This window comes from Aquarana catesbeiana, linkage group LG10, assembly GCF_042186555.1.
Source record: "Aquarana catesbeiana isolate 2022-GZ linkage group LG10, ASM4218655v1, whole genome shotgun sequence".
NCBI classification, from domain to species: Eukaryota; Metazoa; Chordata; class Amphibia; order Anura; family Ranidae; genus Aquarana; species Aquarana catesbeiana.
In genome coordinates this window covers 83,502,290-83,525,479 of record NC_133333.1, presented here as the reverse complement: position 1 = coordinate 83,525,479, position 23,190 = coordinate 83,502,290, and the positions used below count along the sequence as shown (strand labels likewise).

At 46.2% G+C, this 23,190-nt stretch overlaps 1 protein-coding gene across 2 annotated transcripts in view; it reads left to right on the top strand.

The window, feature by feature from the left end:
* ALDH16A1 (aldehyde dehydrogenase 16 family member A1) overlaps positions 1-23,190 on the top strand; it is a 284,302-nt gene that overhangs the window by 15,819 nt on the left and 245,293 nt on the right. For both annotated transcript variants that reach the window (XM_073602345.1, XM_073602346.1), the window contains exons 2-3: positions 1,668-1,770; positions 16,450-16,576. In XM_073602345.1, coding sequence (XP_073458446.1) covers positions 1,668-1,770; positions 16,450-16,576 — 230 coding nt within the window. The remainder of the gene's footprint in view (positions 1-1,667; positions 1,771-16,449; positions 16,577-23,190) is intronic.

Below are 23,190 nucleotides of genomic sequence, written 5' to 3'. Positions count from 1 at the left end.
ATTTTGTGGCTCTTATGTTACTTTCTCTGCCCACAAAAGGGGAGATTACTTGCCTTTATAAGGCTTGCTCATTTTGCATACTTCGGTTTTTCTTTTTACTGTATTATTATTATTTATTTTTCTTTTTTTTTTTTCTCATAATATATACATTTTTATTCTCCTCACTCATGCATATTATGTTTTCACTACCCCTTGGTGTAGTTGGTCCCGGGACCTATCTGGTCCTCTTCCGGGGTTGCGTTGCGTCCAGCCCACGACCCGCTACCCGTCCTACCTTGACGGGGGCGGGCCCTGGCCTCGACGCATCGGCGTCATGACTCCCAGGTCCCGCCTCTGGCTGCCAGAGGCGGAGCCTCTTTGGTGAATCACCATCCATGGCTTTGACGTTGCGGGGTTGGGAGGCTGGCCGTACGATGTCTCTGGCTTCCCGCCCCCCTCACGTCATCACGCCTGCTCATGACGTTGGCGTGAGCGCGCCCCTAGCCCTCGGCTTTAAAACGGCCGTCACTGGCCGGGCACCTCAAGCGCTCATCATGTCTCCTTGGGGCACGTCACCTGGCCCGGCAGTCTCACTACAGGTAACTCCCCCTGTACACTCTCACAATCCTCCACTGACACCTACAGTGGCTTCCCACTTTGCACATTCACTTTCTGCCCCACACACCCCTCCCCCTGGTCTTGGGTTTCTCACATTTCCATATCCATGCACACTTTGGGTCCTATCCCCTGTCCTTCTTTCTACCTTCACTACTCACCTCTCACTTATGCCACTGACACTGAATTATCCCCTTTTTCATTCCCAGTGTGTTTCCCATTCCCTGGGCCTCGTCACCTTCCCTCTTGGTGGCCCTTGTAGGTGCTCCGGCCATTTTGTCGGTCGGGGCCGATGGTCTTATGGAGCGTGCTCTCTGCCTCAACCCCGGGGGAGAGTCAGTGTACCCGGGCCAACATTGCACCACAATGTATGGGACATCATCCACCCATGCATTTTTTGTGAGTATATCAAAACATATTTGCATTTTTTGGTGTCCATTTTTCCACACTTTTATTGACACACAGTCATTTCTTCAATGTAGCTATACTGCATCAGACTCCTGACGATTGGTTCCAAGCCAAGAAACGCGTAGAGTTAACATCTATTGATGCATACTTTTATCTACTGTATTATATACCATCTCATTGTGACATGTATATGTACAATTACTATTCCAATTATGTCTGTAAACTGACGTACGCTAACATGCCTCATTGTAGTTCAAATGTACTCTTTTTACATTGTAATTTGTCTTTCATTTGTTTTTATTAAAATATATATCATTTTTTCTTGTAATATATGTTGTGGGTATCATCACTCAATATAGGATCTACCTCAGATATTCCCTCCCAACATTTCTTGTCATGTGGACCCATTCACCAACATGCCTCACACAAAGTCCTGCTTTCTATCTCCAATTTTTTTTACTTTAAGTGGTATATTTACCAGACCAAAAGGGGTTTTTATACACTTTTAATAACAAATGGAAGGGGAGGAGTAACTGTTGTGTCTCCCACTATTTATGAAGTAGATATTAATAGTTAAGTCAACAATGTGGTATTACCAGTTTTAAATGCCCCTCACTGTAAAACAAATGTTTTGCATTTCAATTCATTTTTTTTTTCTCTTTAAGGCCTGGCTGGACTCTCATGAAAGGAGCTTCGGCCATTTTGTGGGTGGCAAGTGGATAACACCAGATGGTAGACAGACATATGCTACCAAGAACCCAGCAACAAGTTAGTAGTTGTTACAAGTACTCATGTTATATTTGACTTCTACATTTTTCCTCAATTTGTTAAAGAGGACCTTCCTCCCCCTCCTGAAAATAAATAGCAATCAATTAATCATCTTCTTTTTTTTTTTTTTTTTCCTGGGGGGGGGGGGTTCAGATCTTTCAAACTTAAAGGCATCATTTACACTTTTATGGGGGATGTACAGTAAAAACATGTGACAACAGAGTGGGGCCATGAGGCTTTGCAATGCAGCGCAGCAAAAATGATCCCCATTCAACTGAATAGAACGCAATGCACGCAGTTGTGGTGTGGTAGTTTACTCATTAGTACAGCAAGCTCCTCCTAAGCTCCCTATTTTATTTTTCTCTAGTCATCTTCCAGGACGGCATAACCTGAGAGATGACTGGTCCACCTGACAGGAAACACAATTAACATACAAGGTTAAAAGGCCCCTCCCTTCCCCCTGCACCTCAGTTCTTGATTGTGTTTCCCGGCAGCGAAACGTTTGTTGTCTTTTCTCAGACCTGAAGCTAGGAGCGGATGGTCCCCCCCCGAGGGCTGGACGCCAAAGCCGGGGAGGGTGGCGGGTCCAGCCATGGCCCTGTCCTTCTCAGGGGGTCACACCAATGGCCGGGGAGAGAGTCTTCCCCGGCATGGAGCCTCCCGGGTACAGAGGGGTAGCCCGGATCTCCTGTGAGCACATACCTCATGCTTTTTCCTTCCACCCAGTCAGGTATGGAGGTGATGAAGGAACTGGAGCTCAGGCTGGTGTCTAGGCCACAGAGGGGGTAGAGGACGCCAGCCAGGTCGGTACCTTGGTGCCTTGTAGGGCTGGTGGAGGTCCTGGACTTCATAGGGAATGCTGAAGCTCCTGTGTATGGAGCAGGCTTCCCAGGGTGGAGTAATATGGCGGCGTTTCCGGTTCCGGGCGCTGTAACTTCTATGCCAAAATGGCGGATTCGGACACTAGAGGCCAAAATCCTCCCTCAGACAGCGGCTCTCCAACAAAATGGCGCCGATCATCGGTGTATAGGAGAAGACACTCAGCGGTCCAAGGAAATGCAGGAGGCCTCACGATACTCCTCTTGAGGTCGGAAAACCTCACAAAGCAGCAGATATGGATGGAGAGGAGGTAACAGCTGCAACCTTAGCCCAGGAAGAGGCCAGTGGTGGTGAATCCTCTTCCGTTTTTGTAGTGAAGTAAGAGGGGTCTTACCTACACCATAGGGGGGGGGAGTGAGAGAGAGACACAGACCGAAAGTCTTAGGAAACTGGTTAAAGTTTGGACTTTGTCTTTTTTGTCTCCCTAGATCCTGGCGGCTCTGCTCAAGGGGCTCACAAGATGAAGGGCAAAAATCCCCCTCCTCCCAGGTCAAAAAGATGTGGGAATTGTAATGATAAGCTCCCACAGGACCATGGGAAACCTTTTTGCTATAGGTGCATACAAAAACTGTCTAGTAAGGAAACCTCACAGGTTATGAGGGACTTCCTTGCGGTACAGTCGGAGATGCTTTCTACCCTCCAGTCTATTAAGACTGCTATAGCACCTAAAGCGGAGGAAATCCTGTCCTCTAGAGAAGGCACTTCCTCTCAGGAAGGTTTTTCAGACAGGGGTCAGAAAACCTTGCAAGGACCCCCTTCCTCTGTCACTTCGGGAGTTGAGGAGTTTGAGGACCCAGAGGAGTCAGAGGAGGACTCATTAGAGGAAGGTGTAGACACAGATGCTGACAGCCAGGATAGTGACAGTCCTAGAGCTAGTAGCCACCTCTTTCCCGTGGAAGACATGGGGCAGTTACTTAGGGCGATCTATGCCTCTGAGGATATCCCAGAACCTCCGGTTCAGGCGTCGGCCCGGGACAAGATGTACAGGGGTTTGGGAAAGCCTCAGTCCAGGGTGTTCCCAGTTCATCAGGCCCTAAAGGAGGTGATTTTGAGAGAGTGGAAAGACCCGGAAAGAAAGGTTCTTTGACTCAAAACTTGAAAGAGAAAGTTTCCTTTTGGGGAGGAAGAAGAGCAGAAATTCTTTAAAACCCCTAAGTTAGACGCAGCCCTGTCGCAGGTTTCTAAAAAATCTGACTTGTCTTTTGAGGATTCAGGGGACCGAAAAGACCAAATGGACAGAAGGGCGGAGGCGCTTTTGCGCAGAGCATTGGATTCCAATGCGGCTGCCATGGCTCCTTCTTTGGCATCAGCATGCGTGGCAAGAAACGTGGACCCATGGTTAGGCAGACTTTCTAACCATGTTTCTAAAGGCAGTGATTCCAAAGAAATCACAGACTCGTTAGAAATAATAGGTAAGGCTGTGGCATATTTGGCAGATGCGGCTGTGGAGTCTGTCAGGAACACAGCCAAATCTGCGGCCCTCCTTAACTCCGCAAGAAGGGCAGTCTGGGTCAAATCATGGGAAGGGGACCATATGTCTAGAGCAAGGCTATGTGGTTTGCCCTTTGAAGGTTCACAACTCTTTGGACCTGGCCTGGATCAGGTGCTGTCAAGGTCAGCAGAAAAGGAAAAAAAGTTCCCGGTCAAAGCTAAAAGAGCAAGGGGCAGGAAGTTTTTTCGTCCCTCCGTTAACCAGGGTCAATTCAAAGGAAAAAAGGATGCGAATAGGAGGTGGGGAAAGGGAAAGAACGCACAAAAAGGTAGTCTGCTCTTTTCTGGACCTAAAGACGCCACCAAGCAGTCTAAGTGACGCCAGCATCAGGGTAGGGGGGGAGATTATCCCACTTTGTCCCTCAGTGGAAGAGAATCTCCGAAAGCCCCTATATCTTGCAGATTGTAACAGAGGGATATCGTTTGGAGCTTCTCTCCCCTCCCCCTCAAAACTTTTTTCTGACCTGTCTCCCCAAGGAAACTTCAAAAGCTGCAGGGCTGTTGGACAGCTTGCAGGGAATGGTGTTCCAGGAAGTGATCATCCCCGTTCCACCGGAAGAGCTTTACCAAGGGTTTTACTCCCATGTATTTGTCGTTCAAAAATCGTCAGGGAAATTTCGCCTGATATTAAATCTCAGGAAGTTGAACAGGTTTTTGCGACAAAAGAGCTTCCGGATGGAGAGTATATACACGGTGCGCAGGCATCTATTAAGGGGTGCTTTCTTAGCCATGATAGATCTAAGGGATGCTTACCTTCATATCCCGATCACCAGGGAACACCAGTCCCTGCTAAGATCGCAGTCCTTACGAGCGAAGGGATTCAGCATTGGCAATTCCGAGCTCTTCCCTTTGGATTAGCTGCAAGCCCAAGGATCTTCACAAAGGTCCTGGCAGAGGTTGTAGCTTACCTACACCTACAGGGGGTGTCCCTTATACCCTACCTAGACGACCTTTTGGTATACGGCAATCCCTAGAGCAGGTGGAGATAGACGTAGGCAGAGTGATTATCACTCTGGAGTCCTTGGGCTGGATGGTAAACAGAGAGAAATCTTCTCTGGCACCTTCCCAAATAAAAGTGTTCCTGGGATATCTGGTGGATACTGAGGTTCAGAAACTGTTTCTTCCAGAGGAAAAACGAATAAAGGTGGTTACAGCAGTATCCTCTTTAAAAGAAACCAGGGAGTGCTCTCGCAGGCATATCATGAGGGTCCTAGGTCTAATGACCTCGTGTATTCCAGCGGTTCCTTGGGCTCAGCTCCACTCCAGGGAGCTGCAGTTCTTCCTTTTGTCCTCCTGGGACAAAAGGAGAGAGTCATTGGATGCAAGGGTGTCTATTCCAACAAGAGTAAGGACCTCCCTAAATTGGTGGCTGGATCAGGACAAGCTCAGGGTGGGCCTACCCTGGGACCAGTGGAATCCCACAAGAATCACTACCGATGCAAGCGCTTGGGGTTGGGGCGCTCACCTGGGGGACATCCAGGCACAGGGGGCATGGACGCCTTCTCAGGCAGGGGAATCCTCCAACCACAGAGAACTCTTGGCGGTGGGCCAGGCATTAGTATCCTTTGGAGACAGGATTCAGGGCTTAGAGATCCAAGTCCTGTCAGACAATATGACAACGGTCTCTTACCTGAATTGTCAGGGGGGCACCAGATCCAGGAAACTACTGAGTCTAGTCCTGAACATCCTAAACTGGGCCGAAAAGAATCTTCAGTCCATATCGGCGGTTCACATAAGAGGAACCGCTAATGTGGTGGCAGACTTCTTAAGCCGGCAACCCATCCTTCAAGGGGAATGGGAGTTAAATCAGGAGGTCTTTCTCCAGATAAGTCAGATGTTCGGGACTCCGGATATAGATCTTTTTGCCCACAGAGGGAACAAAAAAGTGGATCTTTTTTCTCTCTCAACAGAGAAGGGGGATCCCAGGAAGTGGACGCTCTCTCAGGACTGGGACTTCCATCTAGCATACGCTTTTCCCCCACTAGTCTTAATACCACGGGTCTTACAAAAATTGGCCCGCTCAGATTGTGGACTGATCCTTATAGCCCCATGGTGGCCAAAAAGGACCTGGTTTGCCACTCTGAAAAAGTGGTCAATTTCTCCTCCGCTTCGTCTTCCAATCAGACGAGATCTTCTCCTACAGGGGCCAGTCCTCCACCCCGACCCGGGATTCCTCAAACTGACGGCATGGTTCTTGAGGAGGAGATCCTTAGGGGTAAGGGGTGCTCTGATAGGGTAATTGAGACCCTCTTGGGCAGCAGGAAGCTGGTCACCAGGAGGATCTACTCCAAGGTGTGGAATTGCTTCTCACAGTGGTGCCGTGATAAGGAGGTGTCTTACCCTTCAGTACCAGTGGTGCTGGAATTTTTGCAAGCAGGGGTGGATCAGGGGATTTCCCCGAACACCTTGAGAGTACAGATAGCAGCGTTATCTGTATTTTTGGATCAGAGGCTCGCACTAGAACCTCTGATTAAGAGATTTCTTCTGGCAAGGGAGAGGGTAACCCCTGTCAGAATGAATGTATTTCCTCCATGGAATTTATCTCTGGTTTTGGAGGCGCTGACGAAAGCGCCCTTCGAACCAGCGCAAGAGATTTCAGTTAAGTTTTTGACTCTTAAGTTAGCGTTTCTGTTGGCCATGACCATGGCCAGAAGGGTGAGCGACCTACAGGCCCTGTCAGTTAAGGAGCCTTTTCTGTTGATTTTGGAAGATAGAGTGGTTCTTAGACAGGACCCACTATATCTTCCCAAGGTCCCATCTAAGTTTAATAGATCTCAGGAGATCACTTTACCCTCCTTCTGTGATAATCCTAAAAATGAGAAGGAGAGGAAATTTAATTTATTAGATGTCAGGAAATGTTTATTGACATATCTAGATAGAGTAAAGGACTACAGAAAGTCGAATCATCTTTTAGTTTTATTTAGCGGCCCTAGAAAGGGAGGGCAGGCGTCTAAATCTACTGTGGCTAGGTGGATTAGGCAGACAATAACATTGGCCTATGAGCAGACAGGTTCCCCAGTACCAGGGAACCTTAAGGCCCACTCAACAAGATCCTTGGCGGCCTCTTGGGCAGAGAGAGCTGGGGCCTCGATAGAGCAGGTCTGTCGCACAGCCACTTGGGAGAAGCAGGATACCTTTTTGAAACACTATAGAGTGGAACTGCTGTCGCCCCAGGATCTGACATTTGGAAGGAAGGTGCTATAAGCGGTGGTCCCGCCCTGAGGTAGGCCTTGAACTCCTTGTCCATCCTCTCAGGTTATGACGTCCTGGAAGATGACTAGAGAAAATTCACAGTTATTTACCGGTAACTGTTTTTCTAGGATATCTTCCAGGACGGCAGGCCTACTTCCCACCCATGTTTTAATATAAGTACTACGGGAAGAGTTTCTCTCTGTCACCCGGATAACCTATTACTTTGGGAGAACTGAGGTGCAGGGGGAAGGGAGGGGCCTTTTAACCTTTTGTATGTTGATTGTGTTTCCTGTCAGGTGGACCAGTCATCTCTCAGGTTATGCCGTCCTGGAAGATATCCTAGAAAAACAGTTATCGGTAAGTAACTGTCAATTTTTTTATTTATTTATTTTTTCCTTCAGCCCGCTGGGTTGAACTAAAAAAAACTTACTGTGTGAACCAGGCTTTAGATCTCATTCATATGTTCTAAATGGCCATGGAATGGCAAGTATACCATGAATACCTACAGCCAGGATCCCAGATGTTCCAATTTTTGTCAGCTGCTTAGCCTGTTCACCTGAGTGATGGGCTGAAAAGAGCCACTGCTGTTAACATGTATCTGCACATCCAGTAGTCCCCATGTTTAAGCTCCGGGGGACAAAGCAAAACACATTGGGGTGTGGCCTGGAGGGAACCCTCTGATTGCTTCTACTGTGTTGAGGCTTAACAGCAGGGACACTGTCTGGGCATTTTGCCAGGATGCTCTGGGGGAGGGTGGTTTGAATACCCTTGACCCCCCCCCCCCCTTATCTATGCCCCTGATAACCAAGTACACTTAACCTATGTCCATGCTGCCTTTTTTGTGATTCCCCTTTTAGGCTGCCACAATTGCATTTTGATACATATTCTTTCCTGTGAGCATATACACCTAGTGATAATAGTGCAAATAAAACCTAAATAATTAGTCCATTCGATGTGACTATGCCAAGTCCATCTGTGACAATAGTGAATCCTTCATTTACTAGATGGATAGTCTTCAAAGCGACATATACTCTCCACCAGTTAACTTATGCGCTCACCTCCCCATATTTGGGTCTAGTTATGCCTTCCCCTCAGGGGTACAATCCTTCTGGATGACAGCTACTCAGGTGCTTCTTAGACTCTCACACATCTCAGACCATGAGAGTAATGCCGCGTACACACGATCAGAAATTCCATCAGAAAAAACTTGGGCGGTTTTTCTGACGGAATTCCGCTCAAGCTTGCCTTGCATACACACGGTCACACAAAAGTTCTCTGAACTTTCGACCGTCAAGAACGCGGTGGCGTACAACACTACGATGAGCCGAGAAAATTAAGTTCAATGCTTCCGAGCATGCGTCGAATTGTTTCCGAGCATGCATGATTTTTTGCGCGTCCGAATTGCATACTGACGAATGCATTTTCAGATAGGAACTTTTTCCGACCGAAAAATAGAGAACCTGCTCTCAATCTTTTGCTGGTTGGAATTCTTCCAGCAAAAGTCTGATGGAGCATACACACGATCGGAATTTCTGACCAAAAGCTCACATCCGACTTTTGCTGGCAGAATTTCTGATCGTGTGTATGGGGCATAAGAGCTGTGATGAATGTGGAATAGGCTCCCTCCAGAGGTGGTTCTGGCCAGCTCAGTAGATTGCTTTAAGAAAGGCCTGGATTATTTCTTAAATGTACATATAACTGGGTACTAACATTTATAGGTAAAGTTGATCCGGGAAAAATCTGATTGCCTCTCTGGGATCAGGAAGGAATTTTTTCCCCTGCTGTAGCAAATTGGATCATGCTTTGCTGGGGTTTTTTGCCTTCCTCTGGATCAACTGTGGGTATAGGATTGTGTATATGGGATTGTATGATATTATTTTTTATTTATTTTTATGGTTGAACTAGATGGACTTGTGTCTTTTTTCATACTGATTAACTATGATCCTGATTAGCACATGTGGACGGAAGGAACTTGTTTAGTGCTTACCGTTTTAAAACTTACTGTTTATTAAAAAGAAATTACAACACTCACATTTACGTGTGCACGACCTCCGGTGCACTCAGGCAATGTGCTTAGTACATCAGGGGTGCAGGAACCTCATACGACCACTTAGATGTCTGTATATCCTCTGCTACAAACCACCTTCAGGTCCCAGTTTCCTTCCTGGTGGTGTGAGGTGATGTCACAGGCTTCTTCCCACACATTTCGTCATTAATCAATTGGATTGAGGTCTGGACTTTGACTGGGCCATACATGAATATGCTTTTATCTAAACCATTCCATTGTAGCCCTGGCTGTATGTTTAGGGTTGTTGTCCTGCTGGAAGGTGAACCTCTCCTCTAGTCTGAAGTCTTTTGCAGACTGGCTTTCTTCTCAGATTGCCCTGTATTTGGCTCCATCCATATTCCCATCAACTCTGACCAGCTCCCCTGTCCCTGCTGAGGAAAAGCACCCGCCCAACATGATGCTGCCACCACCATGTTTTACGGTGGGAATGGTGTTGTGCAGTGTTCGTTTTCTGCCACACATAGCATTTTGCTTTTAGTTCAAAAAGTTCAATTTTGGTCTCATCTGACCATAGCACCTTCTTCCACATATTTGCTGTGTCCCCCATATGGCTTTTTGCAAACTGCAAACTAGACTTCTTATGGCTTGCTTTCAACAATGGCTTTCTTCTTGCCACTCTTCCATAAAGGCCAGATTTGTGGAGTGCCCCACTAATAGTTGTCCTGTGAATAGATTCTTCCACTTGAGCTGTGGATCTCTGCAGCTCCTCCAGAGTTACCATGGGCCTCTTGGCTGCTTCTCTGATTATTATTTCCTCTATCGTAGGTCGAGTTGGAATCCTTGCAGTCATATATCAATGAAAATCTTGAAAAATAATTCATCCGCCCTTCCTCTTCTCCAGCTGGAGCTAGTATATTTTTAGTTGAGAAAAAGGATGGCACCCTAAGACCTTGTGTGGACTATAGAGAACTCCATAAGATTACCATAAAAAAAAAAGGTTACCCGCTCCATCTCATCCCTAAACGGTTTAAAAAATTCTGTCCAGATCTTACATAGTTACATAGTAGGTGAGGTTGAAAAAAGACACACGTCCATCAAGTCCAACCTATGTGTGTGATTATGTTAACTAAGTTAGATCTGCGGGGAGCCTATCATCTCGTTTGGATCCACGAGGGAGATGAATGTAAAATGGAATTTAGAACATGGTTTGGTCATTTTGAGTACCTCCTTGTCATGCCATTCGGATTATGCAACGCTCCAGCTACTTTCCAACACCTGGTAAACAACATCTTCCGAGAGTTTCTTGACAACTTTTGTAATCGTTTATCTTGATGACATCCCCTCTTTTTTTTTTTTTTTTCTGCCACACTCCATGGAACCCATGTAAAGAAGGTGCTTGCAACTCTCAGAGCTTGGACTTTACGTCAAGGTGGAAAAATGTGATTTTTGAGAAGACCGCTATTCAGTTCCTGGAACTTGTTATCTCCACTGAGGGAATCGCAATGGACCCACAAAAAGTAAAGGCAATTTTGGAATGGCCAGCCCCTTCAGACAAGAAAGGTGTCCAGCGATTTGTGGGCTTTGCCAATTTTTATCGGAGGTTTGTGAAGCGGTTTTCCACAATCCTTTCACCCATTACCCAGTTGACTCTCCAGCAGGTCCCATTCCAGTGGCCCCAAGAAGCTCAAATAGCCTTCGATAAACTAAAAAATCTGTTTATTTCTGCACCAGAACTACAACACCCAGATCCGGTCTTACCTCATGTGTTGGAAGTAGATGCCTCAGAGGTAGCTACGGGAACAATTTTGTCCCAACGTCAAGGGCCTAAGGCTCTCCTCCACATGTAGCCTTTGCCTCTCAGAAGATGAGTCCACCAGAGAGGAATTATGGCGTGGGCAATCGAGAATTATTGGCCATCAAATTTGCCCTGGAAGAATGGAGACACTTGTTGGAGGGGGCTGCCAATCCCATTATGATCTTCACAGATCATAAGAACCTGGAGTACCTCAGAACAGCAAAGCATCTAAGACCCCGACAAGCTTGATGGTCATTGTTCTTCTCCAAGTTCAACTTCCACATTTCGTATCGACCAGGCTCTAAGAATGGAAAAGCTGATGCTCCTTTCCCGAATGTTTCCAGATGCTCCTGAAACCACTAAACCTGGTACCCTCCTATCTGCGCAGAAGTTTGTTGCTCAATCAACCTGACCTGAAAACAGCAATTAGACAAGCTTCCAGCCAGTGTACAGAACCAGAGGTGTCTTCTTTGAGGGATTACTGTGGTTTCAGGATAAAATTTGATCTTATTTTTGGGCCAATTATGAATTTCATCCTTCTTTCTTACCCAATTCCATACCAGAAGCATCAGTCCCTGCAGCCCAGGATCGGATAAACTTTATCCAGACCAATTAACAACAACCCTGGGAAGCCATGCAGGAGGCTCAAGATAACTACAAGAAATACCATGACAAAGGAAGAAGAGACAATCCTGTTTTCAAAGTAGGAGACATGGTATGGTTGTCTGCTGTAAATCTCAGACTCATGTCCGTCACGGAAGTTGGGACCAAAATTTATTGGCCCTTTCGAGATGAAGAGAATGATAAATCCGGTAGCCTTTGAATTGGCACTACTTAACTCCTACAAGATTCACCCATTTTTCCATGTCTCGCTGCTTAAGCCAGTGGTTCCCTTTCCCGGGAGAGAGAAATTGCCACCACCTCCAGTCTCGGTGGAGTTCAAAACTCAGTTTGAATTGGAGGCCATTATAGTCTGCAGAAAGAGAGGGAGACAAGTTCAGTACCTCATCAAATGTACCCCCCAGAAGATAATTCCTGGGAGCCCTCAAGCAATGTGCATTCCCCAACGACTGGTGCAAGCCTTCCACAACAGACACCCAGAAAAACTGGCTTGTTTGGGCATCTGGAGGCTGCCCCTTGGGAGGGGGGGGACTGTCAGAGAAATGGCAATGAAAACACTGGCAGGAGTGCTAATAACAGGCGCTATCGGCACATCCCAGTGCACATGCGCGGAAGAATGGCAGATCGGCACATGCGGGTGCGAGATTGCATGCGCGCAATGCTTAATGGCATGCGCATAGCATGACAGATGGGATCCCTTGCTGGCCTATAAAAGGCTGCTAATGTTCTCTCCAAATTGCTGGATCGTCTTCAACTTTCCCCGTGTTCCTGAACCTGTATCTCGCTTCCTTCGATTTCCTGTTGTGACCCGGCTTATTCTCTGACCTGCTCTGATCTCTTCTCCTGTCATCGATCCCTGGCTTGTCCTATTGACCTTCGATTTGCTTGTTCTCTTGTCTTACGGACTGTACTACTGCCAAACCTGCCTGATCACCAGTGTGTGATCTCAGCTTGCCTCAGACTCTCCAGCCTGATCATCTGTGTGTGACCCATGGCTGGGCCTTTTACTGAGCGTCCTGTATGCACAGACTGCCATACACCGCTACAGCCCATAAAGGACTTTTGCTTCTATACCCTCGCTGCAACTGCAAGCTGTCTCCAAGTTTTCATCTGCTCAAGCCATTCACACCCTGCTGGCAACCCGTGCTTCTTTGAGCACTATACCTCTTGTACCACCTTCAGGGGTATACTGCGCTTAGCTGCAAGGGTAGCCTCTCTCAGTATCTTGGCCTCGGATCAGGTTGTCTTTGGGAAATAGACGTATTAGGGCTGCCAGCATTGCTGCGGAGGTTGAAGTGGTGGGGGTCAGCCTGTCAGTTCTCAGACCAATGCGTTGCACACTGCATCAAATTGGTCTGCATGGCTGTTATCCCAGAAGGAAGCCTCTTCTAAAGATGATGCACAAGAAAACCCGCAAACAGTTTGAAGACAAGCAGACTAAGGACATGGATTACTGGAACCATGTCCTGTGGTCTGATGAGACCAAGATAAACATATTTGGTTCAGATGGTGTCAAGTGTGTGTGGTGACAACCAGATAAGGCATACAAAGACAAGTGTGTCTTGCCTACAGTCAAGCATGGTGGTGGGCCTGTCATGGTCTGGGGCTGCATGAGGGCTGCCGGCACTGGGGAGCTACATTTCATTGAGGGAACCATGAATGTCAACATGTACTGTGACATACCGAAGCAGAGCATGATCCCCTCATGTCGGAGACTGGGCCGCAGGGCAGTATTCCAACATAACGACCCCAAACACACCTCCAAGGCGACCACTGCCTTGCTAAAGAAGCTAAGGGTAAAGGTGATGGACTGGCCAGGCATGTCTCCAGACCTAAACCCTATAGAGCATCTGTGGGGAATCCTCAAATGGAAGGTAGAGGAGCGCAAGGTCTCGAACATCCACCAGCTCCGCTATGTCGTCATGGAGGTGTGGAAGAGGACTACAGTGGCAACCTGTGAAGCTCTGGCGAACTCCATGCCCAAGCCAGTGCTGGAAAATATTTCTTTAGCTAAGGAAATGTACTGATTCAATTCAGGGCTAAAGCTTCTTTTATATTTATATTTAGTTTTTTCATATTCAATTTCATTTATATTTGAATTTTTTTTTTCTTTTTTCATTTTTTTACTTTTGTTGTTGTCCATTCCTTTAGCTAAGTAAACCACTGATTTAATTCAGGGCTAAAGTTTTTTATTCTTCTATCTTTGTCCAATCCCCCTTCCTTCCTTCTTACAATTTTATTATTTTTTTCTTTTTCTTTAGCCAGTCTAATACTGATTCAATTCAGGGCTAAAGCTCATTATTTCTTATACTTCCTTGCACAGAGAATAGATTCCTGTACAAGGATTACTAATATATGATGTTCTATACTCCCTTGCACAGAGAAAGATTCCTGCGCTGGGATTAATAATATATACAAATATACATATATCATTGTGCTCTTTGCTATATTGTCATGGCGAAGACACGTTGGTTTTTGTCATTGTCTCTGTACTTTACATTGTGCCGCTCTGGCTGCCCTTCTTTTCCCCTTTTCATATACATTGTCATCCTTTTGACACATCTGTGATGCTGGGATCCGTTCGGTCTACTCCCCGGGGTTGCGACGCGCCCAGCCCAGGACCCACCACCCCCCCTGTCACTGACGTGGGTGGGCCCTGGCCTCGGCGCGTCGACGTCATGCCCCCTACACCCCGCCTGCGGCTTCTTGGCCGCCGCAGACGAGATGTCTAGAGTCTTTCCTTCTCCGGGCTCAAGCGCTGTGGGGTCGGTTAGGAGGCCGCATCCATCGGCCTCCCCTCCCCCTACCGCGTCATCACGCCCGCGCGTGACGTTGGCGTGAGCGCGCCGCTTGTTTGCGGCTATTTGAGGCTCCATCTGGCCGGGCATCCCACATTTCCGCCATGCACACCGGACGTCTGGCTCGGCCGGGCACCCACCACTTAGGTAATTCCTTCACATTCTGTTACCTCCCTTCACCCTCTCCAGCTACTTTGGCTTTCTCACCTACACCTTATCTTTCCCATCACCTTCACTCCCTCTAGTGCTTTAGCTCCTTTCTACACACTCAGGGGCACGTCACACTGCTCCCACCTCACTCATTTTCCAACACCACCATCCTTTATCCCACACATTTTTCCCACCTTCATTTTTCATGTTTTTTTTTCCCCAGTTCCTCTACACTCCCTGTCCTTGTCGGACGTCCCTGCCTGCCGGTCCTGTGGGTGCCTGTGTTACTTGGGCTACTGTGGCCGACATCATTGGGGTGCGCTCTCTGCCTCAACCCCGGGGGAGACTCCATGGACCTAGACTAACATCACATTGCAACACATAGGTTATCACAAACTAACCACTGCACAATCTGTGAGTATGCAGAAGATCATATTTTCAGCATATGTTCTCTATAAATACCTATCCATACAATAACAGATACTCTATTGTTTCTGTTATAGTTTAACCGCATCGGACTCCTGACGATTGGTTTAAAGCCAAGAAACGCGTAGAGTTTAGATCTGTTGATGCTTTTTTTATCTGTACTATGCATATGTGTTCTTGTCAATGCACTACCGAGTTATGTTCCTCGCTTGTCCATACATTGTGTACTATGCATATGTGTTTTTGTCAAAGCACTACCTAGTTATGTTCCTCGCTTGTCCATACATTGCTGGTAATTTGTTTTAGAGTCTAGATCCATTCATGTATACACTAACTGTATAATGTATATATGCCCTTGCAACTGTATTACTATTTATGAACCCTGCTGGTCCATACATTGTTGCGAATATGGTTTATTTTGGTTTTATATGTGTCCTTTCTCCCATTGACTGTATTTGATTCGAATATCCATGCCAATAAACTTCTTTACTATCATTACCTTTCATTATTATCTATGTTGACCCTATTCATCTTACTCTCACTCCATTCATAATTGTCAACTTATATGTTTTGTTCTTTTTTTTCATACCCCACCCTCATAATTGGCCCAACATATTCACCCACATGCCTCATATAAAGTCCCGTTTCTGTCCCCCCATTTTGTTACATATATTTGGGATGGAGGCATTTGGGTGTTTCTTTACCAAAATGGTGTGGATTGGTCACAACCCCTTTTGATGCTGGAAAATAATGGTGGCCACATAAAATATTGACACTTTGAGCCCAATTTGGACATTTTCAATTAGGGGTATACTCAGTTTTGTTGCCAGCGGTTTAGACATGAATGGTTGTGTGTTGAGTTATTTTGAGGGGGCAGCAAATTTACACTGTAACCCGAGCTGTACACTCACTACTTTACATTGTAGCAAAGTGTCATTTCTTCAGTGTTGTCACATGGAAAGATATAATAAAATATTTACAAAAATGTGAGGGGTGTACTCCCTTTTGTGAGATGTATATATGTAAATTGACAGCGCTATAGAAGTACCTGTAATATATAAATTTAAAGGCATTATAAACCTTCCTACCTACGTTTTTCACCTGCAAAAGATGTGCGTTGATCATGTTTTATGGTGTCATTTGTTGGCCTATACGCACAACCTATAGTAAAGTAAAATTTCAGATTCACGTTTGCAGTTCAGTTCCACTTTAATTCAGTTCAACTAAGATCACAGCTATGGGGAATGTTATTTGTCTGTACCATCTCCTTGACATCATTACCTTGCATTCAGGAACCTTTTACTCTGTTTGAACCTCAGGAGAGACATTGGCAACTACCATCCAGGGAAATGAGGAAGATGTGGAGTTTGCAGTAAGCACAGCACGGAAAGCTTTTGAGAGTTGGAGCAAGCTACCCTGCCATGTCCGAGCACGATACCTGTACAGGTCAGATTTTAACATGAATTGGTATTATACAAGGGAATACAGGAACATGCACTCCAGGGATCTCTAATCAGAACACGTTAACCACTTCCCATCTTTTCCATTGCACATAAATGGCTGGATGGGAGTTTCTTCAATACAGGGTCAATGATACTTGTTATGCACCATGTGATTGCTGTGATAATTACAGCTATTACACTTGCAAACAATGTCTGCCATTGGATTGTGGTTGTAAACAAAGGCTGCTATGAGAGGAAACTGAGTGCTTACTACAGTGACTGGGGACCGTAGTAAGCACTCAGGGTGTAAACCCCCCCCCCACTATGGTGATATTGCACTGTTGTGTCTATTGATTAGAGACACTGATGACAGCAGCAGCCAGTGTCTCTGATCAATAATGGCCACAGCAGTACAATGTCACTATAGTGACCCTGCACTGTTCTGGTGAGAGTATGTTAAAAAAAAAAAAAATGCATCGCTAAACAGGTTAGCATTTGGGAAGCAGTAAAATTGCAGCTCAGCCATGAGGCTTGACCATCCCCCAACCTCAAATGTTAACAAGCTCTAATAGTGCAGCCAGTGACCGTGTCTCTGATCACCACTACACCAATCTGTGTCCCCAGACCAGTGTAGATGGAAACAGTGTTCCTGATCACCACCTCACCTGTTCCAGTATCACCAGACCGGTGTAAGCCAGCAACAGTGTTCCTGTTTGCTGCCACAATGGTCCTAGTGTTGCCAGACCAGTGTAAACCTGCAAAAGTGCTCTTAATTGCTAGCCACACCAGTCCTAGTGTCATCCAGCAACATTCTGATCATTCTGCCATTATTCTGATCACTGCCACACCAGTCTGTGTTGCAAGACCAGTGTAAGCCTGCCACAATGTTCTTGATCGCTGCCACACCAGTGGCAATGTCACCATACCAGTGCAGCCAACAAAATTCCTGATCACTATCTGCATCAGTGCCAGTGTCATCAAAGCCAGTGCAGCCTTCAACAGTGGCCAGTGTTGACACCAGATCAGTACAGTGCCACCAGACCCAGTGAAGCAACAGTGTTCCTGATCACCACCATACAGTGCCAGTACAGTGTTGGCTCTGCCTGCCACCTGTACTGACCCTGGTCTGTATATTGACCAGGCTTCTGCCTGCAACCATTACAGTACAATGTTTTTAGTAAAACTGGTTGATTTTTGTGATACACGAAATACAATGTACGGTACCTAATCAATCCAAACATTGAAAAATCTCACAAATGTGGTATCGCCATACTCTGGAGGAGTAGCAGAATGTGTTTTGGGGTGGAATTCTAAGTATGTCTATGCTCTGTATTAGAAATATCTTATTATATGATAACGTTGTATACATTTTTTTTTTTCATTTTCATTCCGCATTTTCCAAAAACTTGTGACAAAAAAATGAAGTCTTCAAAAGACTCGCAATACATTTTCACATTGTTTTTAAAATAATGTAATTTAGTGTTTGAAATCAGAAGAAGGGAATGGAGAAGGGAGATTTAGGACTATACAGTACCAAATAGTACAGGAGCTAATAAGTATATAGAAAATATTACAAATCTTAAGTTTTAAACCATTAAAATTGGTTATATAGAACAAGTTACATAACCTCTTTATATTCTGTAGTGTGCAATGTATAACAAAAACCACTGTTTAAGTACATCAAAATTAGAAACTCTAACGCATTTCAACTTGTGTGTCTTCCTCAGGGGGTTACATATTCTCAAAATTGGTTTTCTGCAAAAAATACATGCATCCATATATTTCATATTACACTGAAAAAAGTCATTTATACAGCTTCCTATATTGAAGAGTACATAACTGAACATTAATGTACCTTAATCCAGTGTTAAACATATACACAAAGTCTTAAATAAGACTGGATGTCTCCAGAAGGGCACTCCTCCAGAGGTCCACAAAAAGCACAAGGGATGACAGGACCTTTAAGTTGAGCCCACACAGATGGCTTTCCTGAGCTTGGCTCGCTGGACTACATGTAAAAAGTATCACAGTGGACTGCCTGATTTATATGTTACTCCAAAAAGAGCTTGTTCCAAACTTTAAAGTAATTCATCTGGGGATTAAAAACAAAAATATATGACCACCAATGACAAAATTTGGTCATTTATTCCAGGCACAAAACTGGTAGTAAAACTGCTCAAACAAAAGCAGCTACATACTGTATCATTGTCAATCTTACTCGGTATCGGTAGCCCAAAGCATTCAGGCAATCATCTTGAAAGACCCATTGTGATAACTAAGGATGAGCTCCAGCTTGTTCACACACTCCATGTGCAGAGCCCGCCAGGAAGTCGGCACGGCGCTGCGCTAATCGCAGGCAGTGAGACATTTTCCCGATGTGCGGCTGCAAAGATCGGGAAATGTCTCACAGCCTGTTATTAGCGCAGCACCGTGCCGACTTCCTGGTGGGCTCTGCACGTGGCGTGTGTGAACACACTGGAGCTCATCCTTAGTGATAACCAGCCTGCACTGTCCACAGCCAAGAGGAAAGGGACGGGGCAAAACCCGCTTTATACTGTGGGTATGGAAAAGAATCACCTCCCCTTTAAAATCACATTTTGTTGCTTTGCAGCATGAAATGAAGACAGACAATTTTTTTTCTTTTCTTTTCTCTTCCCCTTTTTTTTTTTTTTTTTTTTTTTTTTTTTTATCCAGCTGTATTTCAGTGCAACTTATAACATCTAAGTAAACGATATAACCTCAACATGTCATAAAAAATTTCAAAAACAGAATCACTGAGTTGGAAAAAGGATCACCCTCTCCTAAAAAATAACTCAATCAGGTGTAGCTAATCGCCTTCTCAATGGCACACAAAGCCATTTGACTTTGAACTTTGATCAACTGTGGTAGTTTTGATTAGCTCAGCATGAAAAAAAGATTTCCTGGAGCATTTCAGTCCCTGGTAGTGCCACTGAAGCGAACTATGGGTGGTAAGGCACTTGTCAGAAAATGAAAACAAAAAACCTTCAAAGCCTTTATCAATGCCTAGAAGCACAGCAAAGGATATTGTCAAGAAGTGGAAGATAGAAGTACAACACAGACCCTCCCTGGATTAGGACGTCGCTCCAAACTGAATGAAAGAGCCAGGAGGAAACTGGTGAGAGGCTACCAAGAGGCCTACAGCAACTCTGAAGCAGTTGCAGTAATTTACGACAGTGGTCATTGTGTGCACGTGACAACATTCAATACTCCATATTCCCATTGCACACGTTTCTGGATAAAGCTCAAACGGATGTGGGTGCCGCAGCAACGGCCAGCTGGAAACTGGTTCAAAAAGTCACAATGCAGATATTTGCCAGCACACTAGGAATCAACAAGATAGCGTCCAAGCTGATTTTTTTTCATTGTATGATCAAATCACAAAGTAATGCAGTGTTACGGAGCCACGCAGTGCCCCTTCATCAGGCATGTGTTCGTCAGCACATGCCTCGCGAAGGGGCACTGCATGGCTCCAAAACATTGCACTACTTTGTGATGTGATCATGCAATAAAAAATCAGTTTGCACACTATCTTGTTGATCCATGGTGTGCTGGCAAATATCTGCATGTGACAACAATATCACAAATTCTCCACAAATATGGCTTGTATGGGAGTGTGGCAAGAAAAAAGCCAATCCTCAAAGGTCACATGCAGTCACGACTGAGCTTTGCCAAAACACACCTTAACATTTCTGAGGCCACATGGACTAAGATGTTATGGTCAGATGAGACCAAAATTTAATTATTTGGCCTCAACACCAAACGATATGTCTAGCGGAAATCCAAAACAGCTCACCATCCAAATAACACCATTCCTACAGTAAAGCATGGAGGTGGTAATATCCTGTTATGGGGGTGTTTCTCTGCAGCAGGGACTGGAGCACTTGTCAGAATAGAAGGAAAAATGGATGTTGCAAAATGCCATCAAATTCTTGAGGAAAATGTCCTGCCCTCTGCACCACATTGATTAGTAACTGTGACCTGAAGATGCTATGGAGACTGTGGTTCTGTTGAGCTTTTACAGAATTGTCTTAAGTTTATGAACACCAACCCATACAATCTACAATTCGCCATATCTTATGACCAACATAAGATCACATTTCTCTTTCGTTCATTGACGGACACAGCGCTCCATTATTCAGAACCATAGGGTTATATCGCCCCCTCAGGGGAAGGACACTAGGCAGAAAAAAGACTTGGCTACGCATATGGGCAGTCCTAGGCGATATACACCCCCTCTCTGCTATAGGCCTTCAGTTTTTTTTTCTTTCTGCCTTGTCAGGCGTAAGGACCTAGTTCCCTGCTGTGATCTCTGGTCCTGGCAATTTTTTGTTTTTGTTTTTTAAACTACTTTTTTTACTCTTGGATTTTTCTAATCCAAGAGTAAAGATCCAGTGATCTCCTCAGTCTGGCCAGCAAAAGCGTGCAGACCACAGCTACGCGCTAGGTCGGCCGCGACATAGCCCCTGTGGACGGGGGCTGGCCCTGTGAGTTAAACGTCTCGTGAGGTCGCATATGACTGGGTCTCGGCCTGAGTCGCAGCGTTCCTCATGCCCGACAGCCCCCCCCCACTTTGGTGTCGAGGAGGACCTGTCTGGGAGGGTTACCCGCGCACTCGCTGGAGCGGTAAGTAAGGGCCCCCCTCCTCTCCTTCCTTGGAATGGTGTGGGGCACGGGTACACCCTGGGGTGCCCGGTCCCCCCCCCCCCCCCCCCCCCCCCGTGTTCTCCACATCCCCCTATTTCCCCAGGTGAGGCCCAGGCCTCTGGCTTAGGTGCTTCGGACACTCTGTCCACCCCTCCTCCCCTCCAGGATTGTCACTGTGGGGGGGTACACCTTGGCACCTGCTAGATGGTTGGGTGGGTGACCAGGCATCCGCAGATCCGCCCGCCCTGTAGCGGCCCTCCACTAATTTGGGCCGCGGCTTTGCAGCCTACTGGGCACTAGCGGTGGGGGGACGAAAATTTCAGCCATAGCTTTTGCAACCTTCCGCGAGGGAGACTTGTCGGGAAGTTGTCCTAGTTGTGCCTATCTGCTCTTCCCATCTGGTAAGCGCATTTGACTGTTGGTGGAGGTTCACTTTGCAGGGTGTACTTGTGTTCCATATTTCACTGGGATCTTACGGAGAAACATCAAGGGACTCTCTTTGCTTTTTATTATACTTATGAATTCTGGCATTTGTTTAAAAACACTGATTTGATATCACATTGCATTTTCCAATTTTTTTGCATCTATATATTTAGTGCATCTTAGTAATTGAATTTTATTTTATTATCAATTTAAAATACTGATTTGATATTAATGTCATTTATGTGTTATCTATTGCATTCAATATTTTTTCTCACATTTATATAGCACAGTTTTTTTGGGTATTTTTCTGTTTATTGTGAATATTTCACGGTTGAACTGCTGCTTAGCTTGGGGGTTTCTCTATGGTAGCGCGGTGGTTTTTCTGTTTGTTTTGTCTAAATACACCATTGCACACTGGTCAGTGGCGGCTGGGGCTCCAAATTTTTCCCTATAAGAGCCGTCTTAACTGTTCCAACTTGTGTCGGTCCGACTTTAGAAAAGGTTCTTGCACTACTGTGTGGCAAAAACACATTTTCCTATTGCAGCGAGCACGAGAAAGAGGCGACAATGACGTCTGGTATGGATTTTAAGGGGAACCCCCTACGCTGAAAAAACGGTGTAGGGGTCCCCCCAAAATCCATACCAGACCCTTATCCGAGCACGCAGCCCGGCCGGCCAGGAAAGGGGGTGGGGATGAGCGAGCGCCCCCCCCCCCCCCCCCCCTGAACCGTACCAGGCCGCATGCACTCAACATGGGGGTGTGGGTGCTTTGGGGATGGGGGGCACCCTGCGCCCTCCCCACCCCAAAGCACCTTGTCCCCATGTTGATGAGGACAAGCGCCTCTTCCCGACAACCCTGGCCGTTGGTTGTCGGGGTCTGCGGGCGGGGGGCTTATCGGAATCCGGGAGCCCCCTTTAATAAGGGGGCCCACAGATCCTGCCCCCCGCCCTATGTGAATGAGTATGGGGTACATTGTACCCCTACCCATTCACCTGGGGAAAAAAAAAAACACACTACACAGATTTTTAAGGTAGTTTATTAGGCAGCTCCAGGGGTCTTCTTCCGAATTTGGGGGGTCTTTTCCGACTTCTCCGCTCTCTCTGGCCTCTTCTCCTGGTGTCTGGTTCTTTTTCCGCTCTCCGGTTCTTCTCCCGCTCTCCGGTTCTTCTGCCGGGCTCCTCCGCTATCTTCTGCTCTTTTGCTGATCTCTTGCTAGCGGTGGCCTGGTCTTCTCCGCCATCTTTTTCCCTCTTCTCCTCTTCCGATGTTGACACGACGCTCTCTCCCGCTGTAATGCTGTGTTCGAGGTGCGTAATGACTTATATAGGCATGGGGCGTGGTGACCCCCCCCCTTATGACGGCACAGTCCCAGCATGCCCCGACTGTGACGTCATAAGGGGCGGGGTCACGGGTGACATCACTCGGTGACCACGTCCCATGCCTATATAAGTCATTACGCACCGCTCACAGCATTACAGCGGGAGAGAGCGTCGTGTCAACAACGGAAGAAGAGAAGAGGGAACAAGACG